Source organism: Macadamia integrifolia, chromosome 2 (assembly GCF_013358625.1).
Source record: "Macadamia integrifolia cultivar HAES 741 chromosome 2, SCU_Mint_v3, whole genome shotgun sequence".
NCBI lineage: Eukaryota > Viridiplantae > Streptophyta > Magnoliopsida > Proteales > Proteaceae > Macadamia > Macadamia integrifolia.
The window spans coordinates 37692950-37714072 of record NC_056558.1 but is presented as its reverse complement, the minus strand read 5'-3'; the positions used below and the strand labels follow the sequence as shown (position 1 = coordinate 37714072).

The window sequence follows — 21123 nt, the reverse complement described above, 5'->3', positions numbered from 1 at the left end:
AAGATGTGGACTAAAGAATTGGTGGAGAAAGAATTGGAGACAAGCCAGAAGACCCAAGCCTCTATTAGGACCAATGATTTAGTTATTGGTACAAGTATTGGTATTGGTTTTTGAAAATATCAATACGATACTGATGTGGATCAAATCGAATTGGTCTGTATCGGTCATTTTTACCTTTGCTTTTTGAAAAAACGTACACTTTTTACGCTTTTACCCCTAAAATGATATATGTGATGGACTCGGATTGGTCAAGTATCAGGTATCAGTCTCAACCGATACCAATATAATATCACCGACACAATACTGATACAATACGATACGATACTTGAAACCACGATCAGAAAAAATATTCCCTCGTCTCTTTCCCCACTCCGGTAGCATCGACATAGCAAAACCAATTCTAGTGGAAGATAAGCCGTTTTATCTAAAGAAACGAAAAAAAAAATCTGGTGGATCAATCGAAAAATTGGGTTCGTTGCCACTGAATTGTTGAAATTAAAATGTATTCGAACAGAGGATCCAAAGCTTTTTAATGTCGATCAGAGCAATTCAGCAGGAGTTACAGAGAAATATAATGATAGAGCAACTGGGTTATGAGATAATGGTTTTCTGAGCAGACCCGAATTATTGAGAGGTTACCCATCTCAAAATTTGTTTTAAAAAGGATGAAGAACTTGTCTATTTTGCTGATTTCTGAGAATACCCATCTGCTTGATTTTGTACTCTGTAGTTTCCTTTCTGAAAAAGCTAAATTCATCGCGAAAAATAAAAAGGAAGAGAAACTTTCATCTTTGTTTAAAGATCAAATTTTTACTATATTACAATCTTATTTATGGAAATTAGTTTTTTTTTTTCTTTATTATTTGGAAAGTAGGGGATTTGGAAAGTTCAAGGCACGGAAGATTTTCTTTCTACTCTCATAGATTTTTTCTTTGAAGAATAGAAGATTTTGTGTATTTAATCTGTTATTGACTCCATTGCTATGAGAATCCACACAGCACTACTACAGCAGTGATTGTAATAAGTTCTCCTTCTATTTATTTATTTTTATATACTGTGAAATCTTACTCTGAGGGTATAATTTTTGGGAGAGTGTTGAGAGATTTTTGTGAGTTTTGAGTTTATTTTCTCCTTCCTTTTTGGGAATGGATCATCCGCCAGAGAAAGATGAACAAGATGATCAGTCTAAGGTTATGGAATCTGTAGAGAGCAAAGAAAAGGAGGTTTTTCCTGATGGGATGAGGGTTTTGGCTGTAGATGATAATATTGTTTGTCTCACAATGCTTAAGGCTGTTCTGCAACGTTGCCATTACAAAGGTTTCTTCTTCTATCTTTCTTCTTTTTTGTACAAAAGAAAGATTTTTCTCTGTTTCGCCTTTAGTTTTGATGATTGTTCTTAGTTTATCACTGGTTTCCTGCATTCCTGGACAGAATCTGTAACTAACTATACTTGAAGATTTTAAGTTTTAAGACCATCCCAAAGTGATTAATTTGATCTTTGATGAAGCCACCGAATAAATCTCCCATGATCCAAATTGGTTTTAGAAATAGGAGAGGCAATCTTCTTGATCAATCAATTTTGGGCTTAATGAACTTTGATCGATCAGATTAGCAGCATAAGATGAATTGTTTGTGGGAACAGGTTGGGCACGCTGCCGGGCTGCCCAGCAATGTTTTTGTAGAGAATGAAAACCTAAAATGGAGCAGAAAATAATGGAATATGCAAACAAAACAACTGCACACAATGATTTATGTAGTTCAACAAGATTGTCTAGTCTATGGTGAGATGCAATTGCTAATGGGGAATAGGGTTACAGTTGCTATAGTCTTCACGCTTCTCTCAGATTATGATTACGGAGAAAGAACCTAGCTGCAAATTTATAGCGAAACCCTATAAAAGTAGTTTAATGTAACAGCCATAAAGCCCAAAAAAATCCTCTCCCTGTTTGCATACAACCCCTAACATGTAAGAAAATAACCACTAAAATTTTGATGTCGAGCTAGATGAACTTTGGTCAATCAAATCAGCAGCGTAACAGTAATAGTATGTTGAGCTCTTTGAGAAAATTTAGTTCTAAACCCATCAAACCTAGTAAATTTAGTTTTAAACTCCATCAGAACTTTCTTTCTGTTATCATTGTATTGCCCATCTCACCAATGTAATCAAGTCCCTAGGTGTCTGAAGCTCAATATAATGCAATAGGCTGTTGTTAAGAAGCAATCCCTTTTTGTTCTTATCCTTTCAGTGTTAGCAGTGTTGTTGCTCTCAATACTCAAATTCACATTCTGTGTTTGAGAGTTCCCACAATTCTTTAAGTGCTTTGAGAAAAACCAGTCTATTATCTAGTACAGTGCATGAAGATAAAACTAAAAATTTGGTTTTGTTAGGTATAAAACTTAGAAGTTCAATCATACTAGGTCCAAACACTGGAGGAGCTTTCTTTCCTCTGTACCTTTTACTTTCAACTTATAATTTGATAAGCTCCAGCACCAGTGTCAATCAGCTGCACTTCGTTTTTTCTGGATGGGTGCCTACTGCCTAGCTGCCTTGTTGGTGTCGTCTTAGTTTTTGACTCTCCTCGGCGGCCTTGGTTTGCCTAGACTCCGTGATGACTACGATAACCATTTTTTCTTAAATTGTAAAAGTGTGATTGACATTTTTCATAAGTTGGCTATGTTTTCCTTAACAATTTTCCCCTGAATGCATTGCAGTTACAATTGCCTCGGATGGAGCCACAGCACTAAAGCTATTATGGGAGGAAAAAGATACTTTTGATATTGTGATTACTGATGTTCACATGCCTGACATGGATGGGTTTAGGCTATTGGAGATTGTTAGTTTGGAAATGGACATACCCGTAATTAGTGAGTTAATCAAAATCTTATGTCACACTTTGCATTTTGAAAAAGAAAAAAAAATATGGCTTTCTAGGTAAAAATTGTGTAAAGAAAATTATTTGAATAAAATCCTCTCTTTTTGTATGTTATCTTCAAATTTAATTTCTTTTCACATAGTTCTACCTCGAAAGAATAAAACTTTATGTTCACGCCAATAACTACTTACTACTCTACAAATTTATATGAATGTGAGTCATGTGATAGAAGACATCACGCACATTTTACTAGTCCATTTTCAGCTCATACAAACTACCCTTTATTTTAAGATTATAGTTGACCAATGAGATGAATATGAGCTCCTTTATCACATGGATTGACATGCTTCTATATAAATCTACTAAGTGAACTAGAAATTGCTACACTTGATGCCTCTCTCTCTCTCTCTCTCCTTTTTTTTCTTTAATTTTTTTAATTATTATTTGTCAATTTGTTGGATTAAGTATTTTTGCCTCATATCAAAATGCAGTGATGTCTGCAAATGATGACAAGAACATGGTCATGAAGGGTATAAAGCATGGAGCCCGGGACTACCTGATAAAACCCATAAGAAAGGAAGAGATCCAAAACTTGTGGCAACATGTGATTAGAAAAAAATTATTTAAACCCAATGAATCAATTGTCAAAAAGGAAATTATAGATGAAAATTCTAAGTCTATCAAGAGAGAAAGAGAGCAAAGCAAGGAGAAAGAAAGTACTCTAAACAATGACCATGGTGAAGACATTTCAAACCATAAAAAGCAAAGGGTTGTTTGGACACCTCAACTACACAAGAAGTTCATTGATGCAGTTCATGAAATAGGAATAGATAGTAAGTATTTCTTATGGGTTTGTAACATATTATATTATAAGCTTATTCTAGAATTCCCATTAATATATTTTTTTTCTACAGAGGCTGTTCCTAAGAAGATACTTGAACATATTAATGAACCAGAGGTTTCTAGAGAAAATGTTGCAAGCCATCTTCAGGTGAGTTCAGTTTTTTAATGCCTCTAGTATTATGTCTTTATTGTTCATTGATTAACTTAGTTCAGTCTTTTAATGCCTACTGAATCAAATAACTAAGAATGAATGGCTTCGAAAGAAATAATTATTTTACAATCAATTTGGATAACATTTGAGCAATATATGATCCAAGAGATTTGTCATTGATTTGTGAGTTCAGATGGTTAAAATGGCCCCTTGGTTGGATGTAAGGTGATAGCCTCACCTGCTATGAATTATTGTACATGTTATTGTAAAATATTGAGATATTCCACATCGGATGTAGGTTTCCCAACTACCATATATAAGAGACATAAGAGGCCACCCCACTTAAAGCCAATTGGTTTTAAGATGAAAGCTTTAACCTAGTATCAGAAGAGGTATGCTGAGCCTCCGTCAATGATGGGTCCTGCTCCACCAACAAAAGACAGAGCCCACAAAGAAGGCCTGCATGTAACGGAGAGTATTAAGTCTCAAATCTGTTGTGGGTAACCAACTATCATGTATAACAGCCACAAGAGGCCACCTCACTTAAAAGCAATTGGATTTTTTTAAAATGGAAACTTTTACATAAAAATGTTATAGAATCAATTTTTCATAAAGATAAGATGCATAAGTTGCTTACATCAAGATATAGAAGATTGTAATTGCTCGAAAATTATGATTATAATGTTGTGATTTGGTCTTTCCTCACTTTAATTTTTACTGTTCATGGTAGAAATTCAGAAATGCTATGAAGAAGAACAATGCTGCTACAGAAAGCCAACAAAGCTGTAAAAATGTTGATTCAAATGGAATCAATGGACAAGCATCAAGTACAGTCATTACATATTCTAATGACCAAGATACTAAGAGAATCCCTCAGCCAGATGGATTTGAATTCAAGGATTATTATAAGAATCTGGGGTCAGTTCAACAAAGTCGATTCGTTCAGAATAATTCTTGCTTTCCTGGCATTTCTCCATCAAATCCTAAGCCTTTCTCAGTTCTTCCAGCTCTAAACCATCAAGGGGTTTTACTTCAACATTATCAACAGGTTCCTGAAATTGCAGATCAAATATGGCAGAGAAAACATATTAATCCTGGGCTTGCATATTTCTCTTCAAATATTCCTTCAAGGATGGATACTTTACATCACCACACAGATTTTAATGGGCTAAAGTATCAGTACTTTCCTCCAAGAACCACAATGTTTGATGATTACAAGGAGATTTCTCACCATATTCCCTTTTACAATGCTAGTAGTGGACTTAGTTCAGGCAATTTTGCTTTGAATGGATCTGCATCAACTTCATACCCTAACATATGCTTTGGTGGTTCTAGTGCATCATCTACCTTTCCAACAGCTGCTTCAACTGAGCTAAGTACAATTTTTCAACATGATTCAAATAGTGAATCAGTTCAAAACTTTCTTTCAGGTACTTATAATTAATATATATATATATATATATTATTTATTTATTTATTTTTTTAAGCACCAACATATAAGATATTTCATTCTATGATATATTTTTTTGTTAGCAGTTCATTTAAAAAAAAAAAAGTAACTCAGTAGCGGGAGCCTCATGCACTGAGTTACTTTTTTTTTTCTAATGAATTACGAAAAAAAAAATTTATGGGGTCTAAAAGATATTCTAGGTCTCCATGAATGTGTTTCTTTTCTTTGAAAAACAATGGCAGTAACATCTAGAGCCCATAAACATGCACATAATATTAGGAAATAGTTAGATTTCCACATGTATTTTTAGGAACACATAAGAAAAGAAATTTTTTCACTTATAATAAATTTCAATTTTGCAGGGCATGATATCCAGAGTTTCAGCCTAGAACAGGTCATGGAAAGTAACGATATGACTTCCATGAATCATCCTCCAGGCCACTTGGAATCAGAAAACTCTATAGATGAAGAAGACCTTCATGCAATTATAAGACAGGTATGATATTCTTTCCCTTTCTTCTTTTTGGTGGTAATACGAAGACAGGCAAACACCACCACCTCCACACTCCCTGCAACCCCATCCCACCTTCCCCTGAAACTCCAAACTCAAGCTCCCTTCAATTTGATAACGATTAATCTCAACATCCCATCCTTTCCTTCACTGAAAGTCGGCACAAAAAAAAAGAGCAACACAATACACGAGGCTCCTGCTATTGCAGGGTCTAGGAGGGGCGAATGTACGTAGGTGCTTCGCAAGAGAAGGACAATCACGGTCGGTGGTGGTCATTGGTGGGTGTTCGGGATACCCAATCAGTGGCTTACAGGAGTAAAATTAGAAATAAATCTAATTTAGAACAAAATCTGTTAATAAGGAACTTTATACATCAGTTTTCAAACTTAGGGAACCTGAAACCTCCATTTTGCAAATTCCGGGCATCTCAGATGTAATTTACCCTAAAAAAATAAATAAATATATATATATATATATAGAGAGAGAGAGAGAGAGAGAGAGGAGAGAGAGAGAGAGAGAGAGAGAGAGAGAAAGGAGAGGTACATATAGGCAACAACCACTTTTAAATTATTAAATTATTCCTCCATTTAGTATTACTTTGTTCTAACAACTGCTTTATAACCCAATGGAATCAAATTTTACAGTTCCAAAAATGATGGTCGCGGCAAGGTGATTGATAGTTGGCCTTTTACCATGAAGGAGTGAATTGCATATGACTTTCTTTCCAAATTTTTGGAGCTTCGCAAAACCAGGAACCAGAAGACATCATCAGTTCATCAAAACCTTTTTCAAGCAATACAAAAATCACTTCACGATTATTGTAAGAGCTGAAATATATTTTATTGTGGGCTAGTAAGGGTAATATGTTCCTTTGGTTTTGGTATAAAGATCTTGGCTCAAGGGGGAAAATCAGATAAATTCCTCTTCTTTTTTTTTTTTTTTTTTTATAATAAAATGTCCACTTCAATGTTAACCATGTATTTAATTTTAATTCATTGTTACGTACAGAAGCTTAGTTCATTTGAATTGAAAATGTTGAAAGTCTTGTAGATATTGAACCTTGCATGTCCAAGGCTGGAAGTGTGATTTCAGATTCTGTTGAACTCTACTTTATGATTCTTTTTACTCCAAATTAGAAAACATATTGTGGATAAATGCTATGGATTTCACATTTTTTTTTTTTTCATGGGCATATCTCTACCTGATTCGATCACTGATCAATGACTTAAATGGTTGTTTTGGAGGTGTTTCGTTGGTGCATCAGCAAATGGGTGACTAATTGCCTTTCCAAATGTATCTCTATTTATGCTAAAGGAAAAAGAAGAAAGGGTGGGGAAAAAATGATCTCCCACCCCTCATGAAGGACGAAATCCCACCCTTATTTAAAGGTTTCAAAACCTAATCCGAACCTATAAAATCAACCGAAACTGATCAAAAAAACCTGGATTAAACTGAATCGATCCCTATTGGGCTGGTTTTGGACTGAGGTATGATGAGAATGATTGGAAATCGGACTGTACCGAACCAACCATAACCAAATAGTAACCGAATAAAAAAAAATCGATAAAAAAAATCTTTAATTATGAGGTTATTTATAAGTTGATTGATTATCCATCCATTGATTTCAATGTTAAAAATTGTGAGGGAAATAGTTACAAATCAATGAATATGAGGTTACGAATAGGAAAACTAGTTTGTATATTACAACAATGCTTTCATTGATCTCATTGTCACTATACAAAATTTGTTAGACAGTTAAATCAATGATTTAATTGTAGAGTTAATTTTTTTATTTCAATATTAGTTATCTTCTCACTAGTTAGTTATCTATTGGTTTCAATATTAGGTTATTTTTTCTTTATAATGATTTGATTTGTAACAATGATTTCACTATAAAACTCTATTTATCTATTGATTCAATATTTGTTATTTTGTCATTACAATTTATAACATGAACACATCACATCAATATCCTATTCCTAGTTGTTTACTTGTTTGACTTGAGGAAGATGATTTAAAGTGTTTGTATTGAATATTTTCTCACTATAGGCTCTGAATGTAGATTTCATCGGGGTTCAACCCTAAAAACAAACTGATCTAAATAAGTATTAACCCAATATTGAAAAACCAAAATAAACAAAATTAGATTGAACCAAAACCAAGATCGACTGATAATTGAAGTTTCTTAACGGTTTAGTTTTGGTCTACTTCATTCCTAGATCGAAATCGATTCAACCCAATGGAAATTAAATCCGTTTGACACCCCTACCCTTGTTGATGCTTTCACGTGTACTTTCATTGGCCTCCACACTGGCATAGAGGCTACGCTACCTTTCAAAGAAGTTTATCGCTTGTACTAATTGCTTCTCTATTGAAAAAGGCACCACAAAATTTGAGTAAGAATAGAAGAAATGGTATTAATAACTTCTTCAACATTAAATTTTTTTTATGGCCAACAGAAAATCGTTAAAAGAAAAACGCACTCCTATGACATTATTTGTAAAAGGACTTAAACATCATGATAGCAACATAATAATTCCTATATTAATTCCTATGACTTGATTTTTTATAAGAGAGGGCAAGTTGAGAAATTTAAATGAAACAAAAAGACTTTTCGGAGACATCAGATTAAATTGAAATGATAAAGAGAAGATTAGCCAGTGCAAGGATGACGTGCAGAAATCGAGAAATGGTCTAAATTTTTTTTATTTAAAAAAAAAAAAAAGGGTATCTAGTTCCCTTTCATCCATGGTGAAGGAGAATCCCTTCAATGTTATTGATTACAGTAGTGGATAGCTTAGTAGGGAACAATAATGATCCTAGATGAGTGGGTGAACCCTATTCCATGGGTGGAAGAAAACTTTCTCCTACAAAAAAACATGTGCAACAAAAAAATATTGTAACTTATCTGGTAATATTAGATTGTATTAGATCATATTATTTTGAAACCTATCAATTCACAGTGAAGTTTGATGATTAATATAGAAAAAGGATTTTTCTAGGCATCAATATGCCTAGCGAAGTATAACATTTTACTATTCGCCATTTGACACTACACAGGTTAGTCAATGTGATAAAAGATCCCACATACATATCAATGGCCAAATTTTAATCCAAAATATACTAGAAAGTTACTCAAATTTTGATTTAAAGGTTCATTAAAATTGTCAAATGCCATCAAATGGAGATGAATATAAAATAAAAATAAAAAGTATCCTTTTTTAATTTTAATTATTTTCTCTACTCATTTTAAGATGAAATTATAAAAATGAGATACTTATCCGAAAGTAATTTCTCTTTTGAATCATAAGGAGACTTGCACAATCACAGTGCAAGGTATAATTCCGGGAAGTATAAAGTTATAAACTGGTGATTGAACTGTTCATCCTGTTTCAGTTTCTACATAGTTCTACGCTTTGCTCCATCTTAATTTTGTCTTTCCGCTGTTTTACATGGGACTTTGCCTGTATAATTTTAATAGCGTCGATGCCTTTGTTTATTTCAATATTTTTCCTTAAACAAACGGAAAGTTGATGTGATTTCTATGAAAAAAAAGAAAATGACATGTAGCCTAAGTAGTTAAAGAATTTTCTGCACATCTTGTAATCTACTTATTCTTTTTTAATTCTCCCTGTATATGTAGATGTCAAACCTTGTACCATATCAGATTTAAGTATGAAGTGGAAGAAGAATTTATTTTGATTCACAAGTTGGAGTTAGGGGTGTCAATTCTAGGCCCGCATTGGTAGGTCCGATCATGGTCTGACCTAGATTGGCCTGATTAATAGCCTGACATGTTTATAAACAGGTAGTATACGGTGCAGCCATCTAGCCCGATGGGCGCTCGATAGGCCTGACATATTTACAAGCCTGATCCCTTTAATACTATTTGTATTTTTTAATTTTTTTAATACTATTTGTATTTAGTACTAAGGCTATATGATATGTATAGTTAAGATGGTGGTGATTGTTATTTAAACATTCATCTTTTTCAAACATAGTTTAATTGATTTAAACTTGTTCAACTTGGGTTGTGTAGGCATAGTTTAATTGATTTGAGTTCTGTTGGGTTAAAGACCGAGTACCTTAGTAACTATGGGATCTTTCTTTGTTATGCCCCTATTTGCCTCATTTTATTAGTATTCATTTCAAGCACATTTAAAAGACTAATTTTAAAGAAGACCTATTTAAAGTCCATTCAAAGTTAAATAGGTCTGTAGCCCAGTTAAGGCCCGATTAAGGCTCGTTTATGGAAGCTCGATTAAAGATCGAGACTAACCGGACCGATTATCAACCGTACCATGCCAACGCTAGCTAAGCCTGTTTAGCTAAACGAGCGTTCACAGTGCAACCCTAGAAATTGGTCGAGCTCGACCGAGACCAACCTGACTCGACTGATTGACACCCCTAGTTGGGGTTGCCATGTTTTGTATTCCGTTTCTTGCATTTATGGGTTGAATTTAAATGGCCATTAAGAGGTTGTATAGGCTTGGAGTTTTTTAGGCTATATGGGTGTTCCGTAAATTATCTACATGGGGTTTCACTATAAACGTGTAGTGAGGATTCTTTCATTGTAATCAATATGAGAGAAGTGTTAAGATGAGCAGTTGTAAGTTGTAACCTTATTTTCTATTGATAATGAAGTAGATCTCTTCTCATTATGAACACAGCAATTTTGTCGAATCACATAAATCCTTGTATACCACTACGTGACTATTTGTTTACGATTTTCATTGTTTTCTACATTGTTTTAGATTCTCATTTTATACAATAATAGAATTTAATTGATAAACAAGTAATACAAACATAACTTTCTTTCACAATGACAAAATGGCTAGAAAGTAACACCACAATCATCACACAACACCCCTTCCCACCACATGAAACAAAACAAGAAAAAGAAAAAAAGAAAAAAGAAAAAAGAAAAGTGAAAAATGAAAAAAGTGAAAAAGAAAGCCTTTGATGAGAGGTTGAAACAAGGAAACCCCAGCCGATAGAAGTGAGTCAACTTAATGTGACAACACAAACTCTTTCCTGTTCAGAAGATGGGTTTGCGAGCAAGAACAATTGAGTTGATAACATCATTAGTAGGGTGAAAGATGGAAAGCACCTCAAAACCAAGCAAGTCATTCTCATCAACTACAGGGTATAAGAACCCTCTTGCCCCATTTGCACTTCTCACAACCAAAAACCCTCCACCCTTCATATACCTTCTCATCTGCCCAAGAATCTTTACCTTTTCTTCCTTGTTCATCCCTACAAGAGCTGCCAAGAAGATGCAATCATATTCCCCTAGCTCCTCCTTCACCTCCATTATATCCCTTGTCTCAAACTTCATCCTCTTCCCTAACTCCACATCTGAAGCAACAATACATCGAGCAACATCATTCGCCGATTCATCGATATCGATATTGTTGAACTGTGTGAATTTCATGTGATGGGTAGCCATTATAATGGAAGTTAGAGGCATTGGACCAGACCCAACAAAGGCAACCTTCTTGGGTTCTATTACCCCATTCTCTACTAGAATGTTGTACTCTAAGATAGCCAATTTAACATAGTTTTCATAGTAAGGGAAGAGATTAAGATGCTGTAGAGGTTGTGGTATGTTGACAAGAATAGTGGCGAATTCAAGCTCGAGGAGGCCTTCTGCATGTCCACAAAGATTTATAAGACTTTGCCTCATTTGTTGTACTTCTTCTTGTAAGTTGTTGATGTCAATTGAAGATGGAAGTTTACACAAATTCACTAGCTGAGTGAAGAGGGTATTAACCAGCTTCGATGGCCTCAGGGATTCTAATTTACTAAGACTGGTATGGATCTGTGTGACCCTAGCAATTAGAAGCTCTTCAGGCATATATTTTTCAGAGATGGATCGCTGTAGGGAAGACATGGATGACTGAAAATATAACTAAGAGAGAGAGAGAGAGAGAGAGAGAGAGAGAGAGAGGAGTGTTGTGTGTGTGTGTGACACTGGAAGGCTACAGTTGGTATTTATAAAGGTTGACAGTTGAGACAGTTGGTAGTGACTGATTTCATTTTATCATTTTTGGTTCTATGATGAGAAGGTCTAGTGCTTGTATGGATGTGGTGATGAAAGGTGAGGATGATTTGATTCCTTTCACACAACGGTTTCAATAAGATTTTGTAAAAGAAGATGACGTTTACAGATTCCAGGATGGTTTGTGTTCACACTCAGGAAAAAAGAATGGCTATTTACTATTGGCTTGATTAAAAAAAAAAAAAAAAAAAAATATACTGGGATTGGGGTTCTAAATTCGACTCTTCTTACTTTCTTGGGGTCACTTACACAGGTGTTTAGTGTTCTTTACTGTTTTTAATAAAAGTTGAATGGTTCTCATGCAACCCCGGTATGACTTGGTCCATTTGATTGTGAGGTCAGTATGAACCCACGAAACTAGTCAGAGCAAAAGCCTAGATACCTGTCGGTAGCCAAAAAACAAAAAATTAATTGAACACTATTGGTATTCAATTGATGTAAATCTCCACATGTCTTAGGTTCAGAGTATTAAGAACAACTTTTGAACAATTTCCACATGTTCAGGACTAAGAGTCGTCTAAGACCATCTATTGTTTGCGACATCCAAAAAGGAGTGGAAGACTTGTGTATGGCATCTCTTCCTAAGGGCCCCATGAGTGCCCTAGGAATATCTTCTTAGCGACTTCTTGGCGGATTCTTCTCTCTTGGACATGGCCGCCATAATTTTGGTTCTTTCTTTCCTTGGCTGTTTTCCTCTGCATTTCCCAGATAGTTGTTGTTTTAGCTATTTACTGTAAGCTTGTTGTTATTGGGGTTGGACCTTTTTTGATAAGGGTTGGTCATTCTTGGTGTGCCTTGTATTTTTGCATCCTTTGGCTCTGTTTGATTGTAAGAAAATTTTAAAAAGAAAACAAATGAAAATTTTTATACTTAAAAAAGAAATGCTTGTAATCATTACCCCTTGTGATTCAATGTGATCTCTCCAAAGACATCCGATAAAATTGGAATGATACAGAGAAGATTAACATAGCCCTTGCACAAGGATGACATGCACAAATCGAGAAATGGTCCAAAATTAAGATTCAAAATAGGTCTCAACTTAGAAGGGAATAATACAATTTAAACCTATCGAAAAAAAAAAAGAAAAAAAAAGTGATCTAATGTAATTGTATAAACTACTTAATTGTTTAAACCATATTAAGTAACGATATATTTTACATATCATAGCAAAGGGTTTTGGATGCAAAATGAGGTGATTTTTGTAAAATCAAATATAGAATGATTTGAAGTTATGTTATAGTTACAAGGGGTAATGAACTAATGATTACATTTCTCTTTCTTTCTTTTTCTTTTTTTTTTTTAATAAGTATGAAAATTTGACTTTCCTTCCCTTTAATTCTATTTGCAACCAAACATAGCCTTTGGTTTACGACATATACTCTAGTGGAAGGCTTTGGCCTCTTTTCGGGTTTATCCTTAAAATGCTTTAATGATCCTTTTTATGGTTGTACATATTTTTTTCCTGTTCTTTCCAATAAATTGCTATTACCCAAAAAATAATCTCCTCTAAAAACATGGTTAAGCAAAAAGTCAGTTTGTTCCATTACTATGGACCTAAGTAAAACCTTACTTTGTTTTCCCTTATAAAAGTTTTGTAGCATTACCTGAGTTCTTTGTCAGAAAATAATGTATCAGCTTGAATCTAAGGGAATTTCATTTTTTTAATAGATTATATATTACTTTAATTGGTCATTTTAGATTTGTATAATAATATTAGGGGGTGGGGGTCTAAAGAACTCTAATTAAAATCGCCATCATGCATATCCACATCAAGTAGAGCTTAATAGAAATTATGCCAATATTTAAATGATTAATTTTTCTGGTTGATCATGAAAAATTCACCCTCAATTATGAGAAAATAATTTATTTTTGGAGGGAGTGTGATCCCCATCTCTAGACACATAAGGAGAAAAATAACCAACCTATCTCCAATAAAATTGAAAATAATAATTTTATGTATATTTCTTCATATGTTCTTATTGGTCCTTGTGCATATATAAGAACCACAATCCTAACAAAAAAAACAAATTTTTTTTTTAAATTTATTAAGATAAAAAAACACTTCCCCCTTGAGTATATCCTCTTACAAAATATTTCACTTATGATGTCTTTCTTATTGATAGGGATATCCTATTGATAGTGACCCACTGGTTGACTTGTCTTAAATGCTTTGGAGGTGAATTATCCAATAAATTAACGAATTAAACAAAATAAAAAGAGCATCAGTTGGCATCTAATGTTGAATGAGTTGATCTTAGGCATTAACAAACTAACCGGAAGGGATAATTTTATCAGATGAGTATTGTTTCTACCATTATTATTTGATTAGCTGAAGGCACGTGTGATGCACGGGCAGGACTGTGTTATTTGTAAGCTGTCACCTATGGAGCACGTGGAATGTAACCTAGGATCACGTTTCTCTCTTGTCCTATATATGTATTGAGTGTCCCACACTCCCACTCTTTCATAACTAATAATTATTTTCGGATAAAAACAATAGGTATGCCGTTAGTCTACCTACATCTGTATCGGACTTCTCTATAACATGATAGGCAAAGGATTAAAGTATCGGTATTGATCATCGTATCGATCGATCAAAATTAAGATACGTATCGAAGAGTATCGTATCGTATCAGAGATACACTAAGATACGCAAAAGATACACACATAAATGGATAGGAAATATTTTTTTAAACATTTTTGCATAAAGAATTTGTTAAAAAAAACTATTGATAACATGTATTATGCATAAACACTAAATTGAGGGTATCGTACTAAGAATTCAAGGTTTGTAGTTGTCCCCTAAATGTAAAATCCTTGTTCCCAACCTTGATTTCCACTTTAGTTAGAGAGAAATATGGCTGACAACAACTTTGGAACAAAAACCCTTCAAAAAATCGTGTGTTTTCTGAAAAATTACCCATCTTGGCCATTATATGACCGATACTCACCGATACGTATCAATATATATATCGATACTCACCGATACGTATCGATATCTACCAATACATATCGATCGATACATACCGATACTCACCGATACGTACCAATACATACCGAAACGTATATTTTACCTCAATTTTATAATTTTCATAGTCGTATCGAGGCATATCATATCGTATCGATGTATATTGGTGGTGTATTGATGCATATCGGTATGTATTGTAGGATATATATCGATACGAAAGGATTTTAAAAATTTCATGTATCGTATCGATGTGTATCGTATCAATCGGCTAAATTTAAGATACGTATCGGAGGGTATCGTATCGGTGTCGGAGATACTTAAAACCATGATGATAGGGTATGTTGCGCATATCCAATGATCAAGAATGCTAAGACATGTAGCTCAAAGCACTCAAACGCAGCCCAAGACATTCCTGATCATTTGATGTGCGTTACACACCTTGTAGCGCTATAGACGATCTCAATCCCTCTCCTCTTCCCCTTGAAATAGTGTCACATGTCTTCATTCTAATCCTTTTATTGGTTGAGCCACTAGCTCTAGGAAAATCGGAGGTATATCTAACCTCCTCCATTATTTTTAATATGAATATTAATAGGTCCACATGGAAAATTCTACATGTAAAAAGTCAGTTTACTATTTACTAAAAAAGAAAAAAAGTCATTTATTTAATTGAAAATAGAATGCTACCCGTTTTTGTGTTACTACACCTAGACATAGGTGAACACAATTAAACTAAGTTGCCCCCTACCCCCATGTGATGAAGATGCCTCCGCACGGTTTTTCATTGGTCTACATGCTAGTGCAGTGGGCAACATGGTTTTTTCATCTTCACCTGTGTCTAGGCGTTGAGACACGCAAGTAGGCAATGTTCTTTTATCTTTTATTTATTTATTTATATTTTGTATCAAAAGTCAGTTTTATTGGATAAATTTAATCATCTGATGTGAATGCTATTGTCAGGAACCTTTCTTAATTAGCTCTATTAAAATGTTTCTAACTGTTTCTACCCAAAAAAAAAAAAAAAAATAATAATATTTGGAACTGTCAAAGTAAATGAACTAACATAATGTTAAAACATCCATTTATGCTGATTTTTTCGTGGATCTCTTAGATGAGGACCTCACGGTGGATCCTCAACTAGCTGAATGGGTTAGGTGTGCACACCTTCGACTTCACCTTCTATATACATTGGTCTATGTATCTAGTTGTGCCATATGAAAAGATGACGAGGCAATTCTAATTATTAAATATTTAAGAAATGATTTGAATTGGTCATTTGCCCAATTTCAAATTCAATATACACTCGTCACATGAAAAGGTGATGTCCATGCAAATTTTCTATGGTCACAATTTTAAAATGCTCTATTTTGCCACATGGCAAACTTTTTTTTTTTTTTACTAATGACGGGTATCCAGGCCTTTGGTCTGACTAGTCCCACGGGCCCATACTAACCCCACAACTGCATGAACCGAGTCATACCAAGGTTGAATGAGAACCATTCAACTTTCACTGAAAACAGTGAAGAACACTAAACACCTCCGTGTGAGCAGACTCTATTCTAGTTGAAATTCAACATGTGAGCGAATGACCCTAGTGTCTACAAGATTTCAGCAACATCTGACTTGGAACTTACCAACAAATGTTTGCAAAGCGGGTAATGTTATCGGTTGTGTACAGACCAGAAAACCTCGATCCTGGTAAGAAAGCAATAGTTTCAAATGTCATAAAAGAGGACCAGTCTTGAACAGGAGGCTTGTGTTGCCTAAACGCATGCTTATTCCAGCATTAGTATATCTCCCAGCAAGCAATGAAATGAGAGCTCTGCACCTCTCCTTCAGATAGCTGTGGAGATGAAGAGGGCATCCTACACAACTACTACAATATTGGTATCACAAAGAAGGCAACTGAGACCACATAGCTGGTGACAGAACAGAAGCACGTGTATAGGGAAGCCAGGATTTGTTATTGTTGGTGTGGTATTAAGGGTCTCTGTCCTCCATGGTTTATAGCTTGTAGGCTCATGGAACCCTACTTCTCCAGTCCTGAACAGGAGGCTTGTGTAGCCTAAACTCATGCTTATTCCAGCACCTGCATATCTCCCAGCAGATTACTCCATGTATCACAAATATTTATTGCTGCCTCTTCTTGGAAACTTAAAAAGACATACATGCAACACTAAACTGAAAAGATGAAGAAGACAAGCTAGAGCAGAGAAGGGTCTGCAATTTTAATGCTTACAGCACCTAATCTCTCCTTGAACAAGTGACACCCGATTTCATCTAATTTTTTTCAAGCTTAATTAATGCCCCATAATCTGTCATCCCCTTGGAAAGCAAGCAAAAAATATTATTCATAAGCAAGCAAAAAATATTATTCATAACTCTTTTTTAAGTCCAAAAAATGGTTGGCTTGGTTAGTTACGTGTGCTAGTGTGGGGCTAGCTGAGCAGAACAGCTTCTTGATGTGGCTGTAAATTTTCCTTTTCTTTAAGAGAAGTGGATCACAAACTTAATGCAATCTGTTATTACAGAACTGATTCCCAGCAAGAGTCCTCTTGATTGGAGTGAGCTGATGAAAACATAAGAAACAATCCGTAATTAAAAAGGTTCAGAGCTTAATATACTTCCATAATCTAAAACAATGGTCCCCCATCACCTTATAAATGCTTCCCATCATAGTTCACTTTCAACCAACCCCCAGGTAAAGGTAGCTTCACTACCACATGCCCAATGCTGTATAAATAGGGCAACTCCAGTTAATCCGAAAAACAGAACCTAGGGTCATCAGAAATACTCAAAGAGCTCTTGTCCTCAACTTTCCTGAAGGATCTTCCAATAAAGTTAGCCATATTACCAGCTCAGGATCACTCACTATGGAAAGCCAACACCTCAGAGCATCCTCGGAGATCTGAATAGTCAATCACATTTTCATGCAGATTAACCTAATGCAGGAAGGCCAGAACAATCAATAGGGGCATCCTCGGAGATCTGAATTTATAACCAACATGGTCAGGAAGTCATCACATTTTCATGCAGATTAACCTAATGCAGCCATTCAGTTCTTTTCCATCAGATTATATTTTATGGTTTGACAGCAGTAATAGTCACCAAGTAAGTAATAAATGATGATGATTTTACAGAAGCACCATCTAGCATAACTTTCCTTACCTATTGAACAGTCAGAATGAAACAAAGAGATCTATAACTCTATGCTTTTGTAAGAAAATGACATAAGTAAAGGAAAATGGTCAAGTAAAAGTTTGGAAGGTACTACGAATGGAAAATCTTCAAATATCAAGAGATACTATTATTTACTCCAAAATTTGACAGAGGCGACATTAATTGCTTCAAAATTGCATTCTCTCTCTATATGACCTCAACCTTAATAATCTAACCTCAACGTATCTTGGCCCAAAAAAAGTATATAAAACTTAAAAGGAAAAGATCAAGAAATAACCAAAGCTATAAATTACTACAAACAATAACTGGAATGCAACAATCTATCACCGCATGTTGCCCTCACGTAAAACATCAATCATATTGTAGATACGCTTGTCTGCCTTGGACCTAACCTGCTTCATCACATAAATTTATAGTTGAATTGTACCAAGCGAAATAAATTCATGGAACCATCAAGAAAGGAAGAAAAGGATCAGTTGGCACCTTCTTAGCAAGGAAAATGGCAGCATCAACAGTACCCTCTGCGTATATTGACCTACCACATACATTGTGCTGAAACTCGAATGAAACTCTGCATAAGTTATTTGATTCTTATTAGATGCATAGACACATGAATAAGTATAAAGGTAGAAATCACCAAAAAGACATCAGGATGGAGAAATTACGTCTGATCAGGTGATGTGAGATTATACATATGGAAAGCATGGCCAGATAGGTACTCCTCTGGGACGCCCACCATCTCAACCTGTTGTTTGGGGTCCCGAATTTGTTTTATCTACCAAAGGGAAAAGTCATACAGAGATCAAATGAGGGTGTGAAAGCATTAAGGTCCACCAAATCCTCAGTAATACATTGATCAATTACCATGATACAGATTACTACGCATAAGCTATTCTAAAAGTTGAAGCCAAAACATCTTTTCTTTCAACCAAAATAATCTGTCAAATATCTAGATGAGAGAGACAGTCCATTATTTTCAGAGTGATAATGAAGAAAAAACAAAACAAAACAAAACAAAACAAAAAACAAAAATGAAGCATGATTTGAAAAAGCACAGGTGGTGTGATCCCGGGGATCAGAAACCTTGTTTTGGGTTTGCTATGGGCCCACCCAAGCATACAATAGTAAACAGTATGAGGGAAATGGAAGAACCGTCAATATAACACAGGTTGTAATAAACCAAAATTGTAAAGTGTTAATTTGGAAGGTGTATGTGGTCAGGACACAGCTAACTTATATATATATATATATAATGGGAATAGAGTTAAAAGCAATTGTAAGTGATAGACAGACATGGACTTAACAAGAAGCACAAGGGTATTTATGACATTATCAAATAAAGCCCTCTTTAATAAACAACCCGATTAAGGTTTTCTTCAACCTCTAGAGGAGAAAATTCCAGTTGGAGAACTACTTAAATCGATCTCTATTTCGCTTGCAATTTCAAGCAAAGGATTGTATCTCCCAGCTCTATCACTCCCCTTGGTTAGCTACCATAAATAAGAAGCTGGGAAATAAATAAGGAGACATGCAAGAGACTGGTGATAGTCTGTAGAACCAGCAGTAACTTCTGTTCGGTTTCACAGCAGAGGAGGAGTTTGGGGATGGGATTCCAGAGATCAAATCGCCGACGGTAAGGGTTCCTTCAACCCAAATCTTAGGGTAATACAGAGAGAAAAGAGAGTGATCAAAACCAATCTTTAAGGGGCTGTAGTACTATTAGAACAAACAAGGAATGGAAGAATAGAGAAAGGAAGATAGAATATGAGAGAGAAGAAGAAGGTCTCGCATGGGAAGGGGAAGAGAGGGAAGAGAAGAGAGAGAACATGATGGCCAGCAGGCCACGCCATACCACAGTAACTCAACCAATTCCTTCCATTCTTCAAATCCAATGCATTGGTTACAAGCATATTTAAAGAAAATAAAGATTCCCAGAAGAAACACAATGAAGCTAGGAAACTTATCAACTAGGAACTTGAAATCCTACATATCTAACTCTAACTAAAACTCCAATTAAAAATAAATATATAAATAAATCTATAAATAATCCAAAAATAGCAATTAATAAAATCTTAAAAAATACTAGTAGACCAAAGACCCAAATTTGGACCTAGTTCTTGGTCTGGGTTCTCAAACAGGTTCAGCCCCATCATAGGAAGTTCTCTTGCATCAATTCTTCTGCTGTTGAGAAACTTGCCCGCGAGTTGTGTAGAACGGTAGAAATAAAATCACATGAACAGGAACAGGGCTAACTGCTCCTTGTCTGCATCCATGTCTAGAAAACTGAGACAGAACGAACTCATGATGGATAATGGCTTTCACTTCACTGGCTTCTGTCGTTACTTGATCCACAACCTTCCCGTCTTCCATTGCCTTTATTAGCCATTCTTGTTGAGTCTGGATCGCCGGTGCTGCCTCTTTCAGTTTGAGCAAACTGTGTTAGCTGATCCTTAAATAACAAATATTTTACACATGAGAGAAGCCTGTAAGGTGCACAAATTTTATCACAATCACCAACCCCCTTTCGTACTTCCAACCATTGTTGACCAATTCTGATGATGTGTTCTGAAGAATCAAACACCTAGCAATAAGCACCCTCGAAATATGGAAAAATTAAAAATTCAATGAAAACATCATCTTCAAATTCAATAATAATTTCATTGGTCTTTGATAACATCTCCCCAACAGATTGAGAAATGAAATTGTTATTTTTTCCTTCATCAATGAATAAAATAGCTAGCTTTCCGTTGGCAAGGGAACTTTAGTCTTAAGCACAAAGGTATCCATGGCCAAGTTCTCTATAATACCAAATTGGTGCGATCCCGGGGCTTGGAAACCCGGTTTTGGATTCACTATAGACCCCACCCAAGTACACAACAGCCAATAGTAGGAGGGTATGGCAGAAACATAAATTTAACAAAGGCTGCAAAGGGGGAGTGGCAATCTTCTAACAAACCAAAATTGTAAAGTGATACTTTGGAAGGTGTATGTAGGATAGGACACAACTGTCTTTTATATTTTTTGTATGGGGACAGAGCTGGAAACAATTGTAAGTGATGGACAGACTTGGACTTAACAAGAAACCA

The 21123-nt window shown here is 35.1% G+C and overlaps 3 protein-coding genes, 1 non-coding gene and 1 pseudogene across 6 annotated transcripts in view; 3 read left to right on the top strand and 2 right to left on the bottom strand.

Annotated features, from left to right (window-relative positions):
• The first annotated feature begins 442 nt into the window (after nt 1-442).
• Nucleotides 443-6983, top strand: LOC122072091 (putative two-component response regulator ARR20). The gene is made up of 7 exons (XM_042636636.1): nt 443-1317; nt 2713-2865; nt 3365-3706; nt 3788-3864; nt 4598-5297; nt 5680-5813; nt 6473-6983. Exons 1-7 carry the CDS (start codon nt 1146-1148, stop codon nt 6482-6484), a joined length of 1590 nt encoding a protein of 529 aa, XP_042492570.1. The 5' UTR covers nt 443-1145; the 3' UTR covers nt 6485-6983.
• A 1453-nt stretch (nt 6984-8436) lies between these two features.
• Nucleotides 8437-8532, top strand: LOC122072402 (annotated as a pseudogene).
• Nucleotides 8533-10612: 2080 nt separating this feature from the next.
• Nucleotides 10613-11778, bottom strand: LOC122090294 (nicotianamine synthase-like). Its single transcript, XM_042660050.1, has one exon. The coding sequence runs from the start codon at nt 11719-11721 to the stop codon at nt 10867-10869; it is 855 nt and encodes a 284-aa protein (XP_042515984.1). The 5' UTR covers nt 11722-11778; the 3' UTR covers nt 10613-10866.
• A 1026-nt stretch (nt 11779-12804) lies between these two features.
• Nucleotides 12805-12908, top strand: LOC122072400. The gene has a single exon (XR_006138418.1). It is a non-coding gene; the product is annotated as a U6 spliceosomal RNA (small nuclear RNA).
• Nucleotides 12909-17322: 4414 nt separating this feature from the next.
• The window catches only part of LOC122093689 (4-hydroxy-tetrahydrodipicolinate reductase 2, chloroplastic-like), a 28591-nt gene continuing 24790 nt past the window's right edge, over nt 17323-21123 (bottom strand). The window contains exons 7-10 of one of the 3 annotated variants that reach the window (XR_006144534.1): nt 18703-18812; nt 18521-18608; nt 17712-17845; nt 17323-17632 (exon numbers count right to left, since the gene is read on the bottom strand). Coding sequence is in view for 2 of the 3 variants with exons in the window: in XM_042664091.1 (XP_042520025.1) it covers nt 18361-18429; nt 18521-18608; nt 18703-18812 (267 nt within the window). In the remaining variant the exon portion in view is untranslated. Of the gene's footprint in view, nt 17846-18125; nt 18430-18520; nt 18609-18702; nt 18813-21123 lie in introns of those variants that run through there. The other 2 variants (XM_042664100.1, XM_042664091.1) reach the window with 2 other exon arrangements.